The sequence below is a fragment of the Osmerus eperlanus genome, chromosome 4 (genome assembly GCF_963692335.1).
Source record: "Osmerus eperlanus chromosome 4, fOsmEpe2.1, whole genome shotgun sequence".
Lineage (NCBI taxonomy): Eukaryota > Metazoa > Chordata > Actinopteri > Osmeriformes > Osmeridae > Osmerus > Osmerus eperlanus.
The window spans coordinates 14,102,593-14,113,655 of NC_085021.1; the positions used below are offsets into that span (position 1 = coordinate 14,102,593).

General features: G+C 39.9%; 2 protein-coding genes across 7 annotated transcripts; one reads left to right on the forward strand and one right to left on the reverse strand.

The window, feature by feature from the left end:
• Positions 1-85: 85 nt before the first annotated feature.
• smim29 (small integral membrane protein 29) lies at positions 86-3,679 on the forward strand. The gene is made up of 5 exons (XM_062459341.1): positions 86-228; positions 836-1,141; positions 1,396-1,421; positions 1,521-1,626; positions 1,958-3,679. Exons 2-5 carry the CDS (start codon positions 1,034-1,036, stop codon positions 2,024-2,026), a joined length of 309 nt encoding a protein of 102 aa, XP_062315325.1. The 5' UTR covers positions 86-228; positions 836-1,033; the 3' UTR covers positions 2,027-3,679.
• Positions 3,680-3,777: 98 nt separating this feature from the next.
• Positions 3,778-10,377, reverse strand: hmga1a (high mobility group AT-hook 1a). 6 transcript variants are annotated; one of them, XM_062459346.1, is made up of 5 exons: positions 10,082-10,377; positions 9,119-9,236; positions 7,768-7,848; positions 6,663-6,719; positions 3,778-5,843 (listed from the first exon to the last, which is right to left on the reverse strand). In XM_062459346.1, exons 2-5 carry the CDS (start codon positions 9,215-9,217, stop codon positions 5,775-5,777), a joined length of 306 nt encoding a protein of 101 aa, XP_062315330.1. In that variant the 5' UTR covers positions 9,218-9,236; positions 10,082-10,377; the 3' UTR covers positions 3,778-5,774. The 6 variants fall into 6 exon arrangements, with proteins under 6 accessions (XP_062315330.1, XP_062315327.1, XP_062315326.1 ...); XM_062459343.1 differs by having other exon boundaries at positions 10,009-10,377; XM_062459342.1 differs by having other exon boundaries at positions 9,119-9,231; positions 10,009-10,375.
• Between the last annotated feature and the right edge of the window lie 686 nt (positions 10,378-11,063).

Genomic DNA, 11,063 nt, shown 5'->3' on the forward strand with positions numbered 1-11,063 from the left:
TCTTATGCAATAACTGGTAGGGAAAGCCTTATATCTTAGATCTGCAAAATTACAGGAAATACGATACGGTTGCGTGTGATCCACTCAGAGATATTTCATTGGTTGAAAGGCAGTTGAATCCTGCCTTGCTTTTAACTGTTAGCTTGTCAATCAAAATTTTACATTGTTTACTTCCTGGTCGGCGAAGACACCAAAAATTGCCTTAAGGGAAAACGAAATAACATAAGGGTAAGTGTTTAACACATCAACGTCAAATTATCGCTTTGTCTTTAACTACATGACATGTTATTTATTACGATAATCAAGCGTGTACGCCATTAAAGCATTTATAGTACACTAAGTTTTGCATTCTTACTATAGAATGGACTGAACCTTTGTAAAACAATGCCTAGCATACAGTAAGGTAGGCTAACGTTAGATTTCTTTCTGGCAGAAGCACGCATTTTCGTGCCTTGTGAATGTGCTCACATGACTTAGCGTTTAGACAATTTGGCGTTCCAGTGTGACTTCATTAGATATATTTTGTAGCTATTTTATAGATATTACTTTACAGGTCAAATTAATGTGCTGGAAGGAATTGTCACGTTTAGACATGTAGGCCTGGTCGGCTTTAGGAAGAACTATATTTTACCGATTGAGAATGACACAAGGTGGGGATACTACACAATGGATACCCAATGAACTATAAAACTGTTAATATAGACTGTCAACTTGCCCGTGTATGAAGTCTGACGAGGTTTGCATACATCTGCCAACAACATATTTAATAACATTTTTTAAGTTAACATTTTACACCTGATCTCTCTCCCAACCATGTGCAAATTATTTTCCCTAGGCGGATTTCACACTGATTAAGGAAGGGGGAGAAACCATGTGAAAGTCACATGAACGACAAGGATGAGGCATAAAAAAACAGGGAGGAAACTTGAGGAGAGGACTACTGCCACACCACTGTCTCATAAAAGTAATTAGCTGCGTTAGCCTCAAAACCACTAGGCAGTCCCCTCTCCCACCCCCTGCCCAGTCATATGCCATGAACAACACGACTCAGCCCCCTTCCACTGTAGATGGGGATGGAGCAGTCAGCTACGTGTTGGTACCCTTTTTCCTCATCACCATCATCGGGATAGCAGCAGCTGTGGTGAGTGACTAGCAGTATATGGATGTATGTTGATGAATGAGGAGGAAGGGAACAATAGATGTCATCCTGACTACTCTAAACCTATGTGGTTCACTGGTTTGCAGCGCATTTTAAATAAAAAGTGTTAGTCATCCTTGTGAAATATCCCCCCGTGGATCAATAAAATACTACTCCATCATGTGAAAAGATCTATGTTGTCATGTTTACCCATTTTAAATGGGTGAGTTTAGCATATTTCTTGTTTTTGGTTGCAGGTAATGTATGTACGCAAGAAGCGAAGGTAAATACATTTTTGTTCTTTAACCTTAGGTTAACTGCAATTACAGAACTATCTACCTTAAGTCTAGATGGTAAAATCCTTTCCCATTGTTTGCATCAGAATTGACAGACTTCGACACCAGTTGCTACCAGTCTATACGTACGACCCGTCAGAGGAGCTGAATGAAGCTGAACAGGAGATGTTATGGAAAGAGGAGGATACCAAGGTATCATCTGGTGTCATTAAAACACTGAAAGAAACTTGATTGAGCTTTGAGTTCATTTCAAGGGTGCAGTGATGTCTGAGCTACCTTTGATGCTGTTTGGTTTGACAAACAGAAGAGGGCGATATTGGCCCAAGATAAAATGTATAGTTCCTCAACTGTGGATTTAAATGCACTGCATCACATATACATTTCTATAAACTTGTTCCAGACACAGATTAACTAGTGAATTATTATATTTAAAATTTCAATGCAATCAACATTGTTATCTGTTCTGCTAATTATCAGGCTGACAAAATTAATGGTCACATGCAATATTTCTTGGGATCTACAGGTGGTGCAGGGATGGGCAAGAGCTTACCAGCATCGACGCCCCCTACTGACAAAAGACATCCATGCATGAGTACATGATGAAGTACAAAATTGGACATACCGATCAATGAGGATACTCTTTGGCCAGAGGTGTCTTATCAATGTATCCTTAAGGAAAAGCATGCACAGGAGAACGGCCTAGTCATTGGTCATGCTTTGTCTCATCATCATCGTCATCATCTCTCCACTGTTAAAAGCTCTGATGCCAAGTGTGTGTGCCTGACAGTTGCAACATCTCCAAAATCATAGCACATAAGATGACTTTTGGATCATATTTATTCGAGTTTATTTATTCAAATTTTTAAAACTGTGTTTCTGTGTGTAATAATGTAAATGCTACTGACACTAGGGTGGTATATCCCATTCAAATAGTGGGTGGGTCTGTGCTCTAGATTGCCTTAAATGTGTGTTTGTGGTGAGCAAGGTAAGGACAAGTGTCCTCAGGGACTAGTCAGATGTCCACTCTTTTTTGTTCTTCTTGCAAGCAGCATCTGAATTGATCTGGGAATGTAGGAGTATGAAGTCTATACACAAGCTGTGATAATAATGGGTGAGCAAGTACCATGCTGAGGACTAGAGTTTCCCTCCTGTTGTCCAAAAAGGTTAGCCATGACTATTATGTGTCTCGCTGTTTTTGTGCCCTGCAGAGTTCGCATGTGAGCAGATTTCTTTTTGTGTACCTTAATGCAATGCTAGAAATGTGATGGCACACAATGTGTGTGTACTTTTATTTCCCCTTTTTGTTACTGAACATACTATAACGAGGTTCCCAAATCCTAAACATAGTCCTTGAATATATGATGAAGTGTCAAATAAGAAAATAAAGTAATTTACTCTATTTATATCTAGGTATCTACCAGCTCCTTATGGTCTGTTAATGAACCCATCCCATAGTAAGTCCCTATGCTTGAGCTGACTCTTATGACTCTCATGTTTGGCATGACAACCCAGATGTGGAACTACCACATCCCCTCCCACAATCTGACTACAGCCCTAAATATGTCCTGTTTGGAAAACATTGCCCCTTAAGCGGAGGAATCAATTGAGTTGAATGCCATAAGCCTGACTATGATAATACTCAGGAAACTGTTTTTCTCTGATAGATGTCCCCAATTCTCCATGTTTGCTGTGACCCACTGGCCCTGCTGTTGTAAATGTCATTGCTATGAATATAGGAAAGTGTTTTAAGGCATGTATAGGCTAAACCAATGTCAATCAGTGAACTTTGTTTATTGTAGGATTTTGTCTGATGAGCATTACAACAATTAACAAAATAATTATTGAGGGTTTTCTATTTGAGGCTACTGAACATTCTACTGAGTGCTCTTAATTCTCTTGAATTCCCCTTCATGTTAATTTGGGGCTACATTAGACGTCGACATGGCAGAATTGTCATTGTTAAATAATAAAAAAAAGATAATCCCTATGTGTGTAGCAATGTATGTATGAAGCAAGTGGTTTATTTTAGAAAATGTAGATAGTACCGATACAAATGTATACTTTAAATACAATTCTGACAGCACTGTTATCAAGACTTTGCACACTATCATTGTTGCTTCTCACTGATGGACTGTCCATAAAATCAGTTATTTATATCTAAGTTAAGCAGAGTACATACTGATCTTTTATGAATGACCTGAATGTGAGGTTTATGCAATACAATAAAATGGCACGATCTTGCCCAGCCCTTGGTAATGTGCTTTTGTGTATCTTTATGAAGCACATTGTGATCCCAGCTGTTGATTTTTTATTTGAACAAAGTATTGACTCAGAATACACCAATAGAATAAATTCTTGTTTTTATTGACAATTTCTGAATACAAATTGTCATAGGGCACCATAGAAATATAGACATTGTACATTTATAGAAAATGTACATTTGAAAGAATGCTCCCTTCCCATAGACTTTTTATAAATGAACATACATTGATGACTTTGGGGTATTGTACATTGTCAGAACTGTCTGTAATTGAATATGAAATAACCACTGTCCAACTGAACATGATGTAGAGCCCTGTAGCAAACGCACCGAGGCTGAAGACATACTAACTGGGATAGAGTGCCCAGTCCTTGTCACTAAACATAGACACATTAACAACATTGTCCATGAAACTCTAAACCAAGCAAACATTTCAGTGCACCAGAAGAGAATTGATTAAATTTTTTTATCAAACACACCTGCTAATCTACCACAGTCAGTGAACACAGTTTGCCAAGCTGACAGGTCTCCCTGACTTTACACACGTTTTAACAACCTGTCTGTAAGATCTATTCATAAAACAAGAAGAGCTGAGCGGTGTGTGTGAGCGCACTTAACAAGCTAGGCAGTCATCTTAGAATACCTAATTACAGTCAGATAAAAAAATACACACACTATTCAATACAGACATCTCTCACTCTCTGGTCAGAGATTACATTGTACAATTGAAACCAGTTGAATGCAATAATATGGTGAAGTCAGCTGTTTTGTGAGGTATGAGAGTCCAGGGCCTGTGTGGCCCGTTTGCAGTTTTCCGGGTTTATGACTGAGGTTGTAGCAGCTTAGGTTTGAGGATAAAACCCAGTAACTGGACTGTGATCAAGAGTTCCCTGACACTGAGCAAACACAAACAAGACAAAAAAAAAATTCTGGATCAGACAACAGACTCTGCATCCACAAAGACAAGAATACTACATCAACTTCCGGACATAGATACTTCGGTATGTAAAGCAGCGAGAGATTAAATGGAATGACTATTGTATAGACCCACTGGGGATACAATGACAATAACCTCTCTGTAACAATTAAGCTCCAAGTTTGCAGAACTACTTTTTGCTTCTTGAATCTATCAAAGGATGCAGCAAATATGGTCGAACTGTAGAACCAAACAGAGAACAGCTAATGCAGAGTTAATGAAAGCTCCCTGAAGTGATGAGATAAATGTTATTCTCAACTTGTCGCTTGCCTAACCATGACACTGTCACTGATGTTGAGTTATCATCAAAGTAAAAGCAGCATACTGTCTCTGGCTTTAATTACATGTTATAACTCAGAGGAACAGAATAAAAACGGTCGGTCGGACATGACTAATATGTGGATCTGTGGATAAAAAGTTAAACATTTCATACAAGCTTCCCCAGTAGAGCCCATAGAAGGAGAGAAACGTCTATCACAAAGGTCAGTTCTGGGAAGAATTCTATTCTGCACTATTAATGGAATAGTAGGGTAGAGGTAAGATACACAGATTAGACATGAATAATACGTCTATAATCAGCTATTGTATTCTTTTACTATACATCCTGACGATCAGCTCCCGTACCTATAAGTAGGCATAAGGGATAGACTAACCACTTCACACACAAAACAGAACAGCAAGTATAGGTAAAATCCACCATTGTCCAGTATAAAACATGGAGAAAGTCTATATGTACTAACAGCTCAGATAAGGGTACATGGAAAAATTTGTAACGTTAAGCGGAGAAAAGGTCCTACACACCGTATTTCGGAAAAAAGGTCCAAAATCTCCTCAGAGCATACTTTTGTCCAGTAGAAAATACTTGCAAATACCACAACTTACGCATAGAGAGAGAACTGTAACCTGTCTGATGATTTGATACTGTAAAAGGTCCATTGTTTATACAGTGCTGTTGCAGATAAATCTGATGAATTATGTTGACCCTCTTTTAGCTAGAAGGCAAGAAGTGAACAGTGGAGGTTGGTGTGGCACTGGTATTGGAAATTCAGTCCAGCTCTGCTTAATGGGAAGTCAGTATGTTGAGTGAGGTAGCGTGGGTGCAAGTTACTGGTCTTCGTCTTCTTCCTCTTCCTCTTCATCAGATGACTCCTGGGATGTCTTTTCTTCTTTTTTCTGGGATAAATCAAATAAAGATTCCCAATGTTTCTCTCCATCAACTTATATATTGAGAAATACAAACAAAATGATAAAAAAAAGTGACAACATAGGTCTGGGGCATCTGCAGTGATTCATATGGACGGTGAGTCATGGTTAGACATCCACCTCTCCACCCCTCCCTCTCCAAATGCTCAACAACATCCTCCCACTTCCCCTCTGAAGTTCTCATTCATAAAAATGAGGCCTGTTAGGTCGGTTACTACGGGTCATTCCCCTTAGTGACTAATGCAAGGCAGGCTTGTAGGAGGACTCCCTATTCACTCGCAGATAGAAGATGGATGAAAAACCCCACTATACAAATGTGCCACTATATAAAATCAACTCATGGTTCAAAATTACACTTTAACTGATTTAAGCAGTACTGAGAGCAGAATAACAACTGACATACAATGACGTGCATTTACAACTCCATGTAGGTCAAATAGCTTCCCAGTACTTTGGGAGTGTTTATAGGCTCTGTGTGACTAAGGCCAGTAGGATTTCTGGCAGCAGTTCAAAGTGAGCATATTGAAGTGAACAAAATAGCTGTGATGAGTAAGTGGTGATTCCTCAAAGAGAGGAAGGAAGCAGAAGGGAGAAGAAGAACGGTCATTTAAGGGAGCAACATTCTCCCACAAAGACTCATCGTAAGAGCCTTGAAAGATATATATTAAAGGAAGATATTATCACATTCAAAACAACTCGTCAGCTCCAACAGTGAATGATACCCAAAACAATACCTAGACATGAATACATGAATCTGTGTATCCCTGGACAGTCTGTGCTATTTCTTACCTCCTTCTTCGGTCTTCCCCTTCGTTTCATTCCTGCAGATGAGGATGCTGGTGCCTTCTGTGGAAACCAAGAACAAGTAAATTATTCTCACAAGAGATGTTCCATTTACAGCCACTAGGGGGAACTAATACCTCTGTGATGAGGCAGATGGCAAAAGGGGCATCGGGTTCATTGGCTATTATCTGGGAAGCCGACAGGAACTGCACACAGGGCACTCCAGTTCGCTGGCCACCTGGTCTGAGACTCAGAGACAGCTGGTGAAACTGGGCAAGAGACAAACTAGCAGCAGCTCTATCCTCACACATACACACACATGCATGTATACATATCCACACTCACATACACACACATGTGCATGCACACGGAGCATCTAGGACATGGCGCTTAGAGTAGCTCAGGGGTTGGAACGAGGGAGAAATCAGCTGTTGCTATGGCGACGACAGGAAGAAAAGAACTAGAGCTGTGTGCTAAAGGAGGAGGGGGGGGGGGGTTAGTGTTAGCTTGGAAACAGTCTTGCGGCCTCTGCACCTGCAACACACTGTGCATGGCAAGCTACAGGAAGCTAGAGGACAGGAAGTTTGGGGGAATTAACCAAAAGTGAGCGTCTCTTCAAACAGCCAGTATACTAAGAGTTTACAAAGGGAAGCCCTGGTCTTGGTATTTTTGACACTTGGGGGGGTTGAGCTTAAATAGCTGTTAAACTATAAATCAAATGTAACAACAGGACATCCTCTTAACAGGATGAGGTTAGGTGTAGCTGTGATGGCATAAAGGTCATTAACCGTCGCAGGGACTGAATGACTCTTTACAAGAAAGTTGAAGATCAAGTCACCACCACCACCAGTAATAGTTTCTTGCTATTTGCTTCCAGCTAATTGTTCCAAAACAGAGCTGGCAGCAGGTGGAGGGTGGAGAAAGCAGGTAGATGCAACTGAAAGTCAAAGACTGAGGCTGCATTAAGCTCTGACTGTTGTCAACTTCAAACAGTAACACTAAAGACAATCCTTTCAACAGGATGGCTAGTGTAGGACTACCATGCTTGCATCACCAAATCACATCTAGGCAACTCTTCTACAAATAAAATTGTGCTGCATTATTGACTTACCTTGCCCTTGGTAGTTGTCTTGTTTTTGCTACCCTTCGGCCTTCCCCTGGGCCTCTTTGGAGTAGGGGACCCACTGGGCTCCTGAAAACAAGAGGAACAGTCAGAAAAATTGCAAAACCTTACATGTCAACAGTCAGAGAGATGCAGACGTCACTGGACACACAGTTGTAAATACAGCATCTTCTTACATGAAAGACTTTGTAATGCTACAAAGAGTGCACTGTTCAAGGTCGATGCAACTGACACCAGTTGCTACTTTAAGACTAACAGGTGGTCATAGACACAGGTTGCCAAGTTCTATTGACTATAACAAGCTCTATGAAAATAACAGTTCACAGCATAAATAGTAATAAGGTCGGGGTTATGGTTAGCTCATATAATATTAGTGATATCATAAAAGAAAAAACAGAACACATGTTCAAAATTTTTATCTTACTGAAATTAAAAAACTTTAAAGCTCTTAACAGGTCTAAAATTATTACTATTGTATGCAAGCTATAAGTCATGAAACAGATGAGTGTGAAATACATGTGCACAGATATTGACACACTTTAACACTTACTAAATACTTCACAGAGTGGAGAATGAACATCCAACACTAATAAACATGATTAATATGTCTGCCTATATACCATAGTAGTACAGGCTCTTATTACCTTCCCAGGCTGTTTACATTTGCAGCTAATAGCAACCAAGCAACACAATACCCTTACACCCTCAGGTGAGTGGCAGCTCCATTGACCAGCATCAACTTTGGCTCTGCATATGTCAACCAATCAGTCAGGAGCAGAGGTGGGGTATGTGGTTTACCACTTGTTTTAAGAGATTCAGATTACACATCCCTGATAATCCTGCCAGACCACAGGAAGATCCTTTCAGATGTCCACACAGGAGCAGCGAGGGGCAGTTGAGTATTGGTCAACATACCCTGATCCGATATCACTTAAATTCCAGGTAATCCATGACGGAAGCAGCTACATATGACACCTAGTGCTCTGTACATTGTTTCTGGGGGCTGTTTCTCTGTCTATCCCAACCAGAGAGGTGCAGTAGCTCTGTTCACCATGTTGTTGCAGCTAAAGAAGGATAGCCTTAATGGCAACAACACCCTGAGTCTTTTTGACACTAGTAAGGGATAAAATTAAACTATTGATGTGGGCACCACACATTCATTTAGTTTACCTCTAATAACAGTGTTCCCAAGTCAGACACACAAATGAGTACTACACAAGCTATTTGACAAACAATATTGAACAATAAATGAATGGTTTAATGTTGCATTGTTCCTTTGCAATAACTGACATGCAACATAATACCAACCCTATATGAAGTGTTATCGTGGGCTACTTACATCTGAACTTTTTGCTTGTGGCTGTTTCCGAGGTCTTCCACGCCCCCTCTTCTCTGCCCCCTCTTTCTCTTTTGGAGAGACAGTTCCCTTGTCACTCATGTTACCTTAGGCTACTAATCTGAAAAATTTTGAAATATAATACTTATGATTTAGGAAATTAAAAGCATTTTAATACAGTCACGGATACTTATAACACGTTAATTATTTCACATTATAATTGCAAAACTTTTGAGAAACAGAAACGATAGGAATAACGGTACAGCATAATTGACCTAATTAATCCGAGTGTATTTGCAGAACTATTTATGTCGCATCTGCGCACTATTAATGGGCTAAGGATGAGGGAACAGGAAGGATTTCAATACTTCAACCGGCTTGCACAGTATTGCGAGGGTAGCAATACGAGGCCTTGCTGAGTGCTCAAAGGTCTGACATCAAGCAATAATTTACTTACCGGCAATTAACTTAGTCCCAGTTGCTACAGCTATTACCAAAATATATTAGCCAACACAAACAACATTGCTTTTCAGAGACAAACTACATGCGCGAATGCAACAATGTATAATTTCCCGGGTAGCAAGTAGCCTTCAAGTGTTCCGCGATGTTTAAAGACCAGTTCACGCTACGGATGCCTCGCAGTTCCAGCACCCGAAACACGCATTGCACAAAAAGAGGACGAATATAAAAATACACATTAGACAGTCTCGATGCCAGTTAACTATGCACATTTAAATGGTCATGTATGTGAATCTGAGAAATATCGATCCTGTACCACGACGCATTTGGACATTTTCACCATTCACTTTTGTTATTATCAAGTGTTTTCAATTCGTGCTAAGAGTTAGTGACCATATTAGTTATGTTGCACTGTTTTATAGGCTTGCTCTTACCTTTATCCCTTGAAGAATATGGCCCTGACAAAATATAAACGAAAGAGTGAACAATCTCGTCTGCCTCTCTTACCGGTTAAAGCCTTTAAAGCTCCTGTCTTATTCGACAGAGACAACACATAGCCCGCCCCTTTAAATCCCAGTGTCTGCAACGTAAAAAATACAGTAGAGAAGAGAAGTGCAAAGATTTTAAGAAATGTACCAGGATACAATTGAAGCAGGTTGATGCAGGTCCAATGCCAGCAACAACAACAAAAAAGAAAAAAAGAAAGCAGTTAGAAGAGTATGTGCGTCTTTTTTCTCTAAGAAAAAGAAAAGGCGCCAGCCTCAAGGAGTTTGCAGGCAATTTAAAGAGCCGTCCTCATGGGAGCTCTGGCAATGAAGGGCGGAGATATGATAAGTGGGCCACCAACATACCAACACCCCAACCATTCTCCTCCCACCAACCCTCTTACACGGATTAGTGAACAGGTAACATTCAATTGTCGAGTAAGTAAATAATACAGTTTAAACTAATGAGAGAAATAATTGAATGTTTTATTTGTCTTTTTGACTTAGATATTTTTTGAGAGTTAAATAATAATAAATGATGTAACAACTAAGGATTAACTTATTTTACACTTACATTTTAAGTGTTAACTCTTATCCAGAGCGACTTACAGTCAGTACAGGGACATTTTCCCCGAGGCAAGTAGGGTGAAGTACCTTGCCCAAGGACACAACGTCATTTTGCACGGCCAAGAATCGAACCAACAATCTTCTGATTAATAGTCCAACTTCCTAACCGCTCAGCCATCTGACCCCTAACTGCTCAGCCATCTGACCCCCGGTAGCCCCAGCCTCTTCCCAATAAAACCCTATCACACAAAAACAAGATTATGAGTCCCCCACAAAATGTTTTTGTAAAGGTTTTTTATTTTAAATGTTGATACTGGATTGAATCAATCCACTAATACTGTTCATTGCAGAGAAAACATGTATATAGAAAACAATACCTTTTCAGTTGTTTAAAAGCACTTCAATTCTGCTTGCGCCAAATTTACAAAAACCTCTGG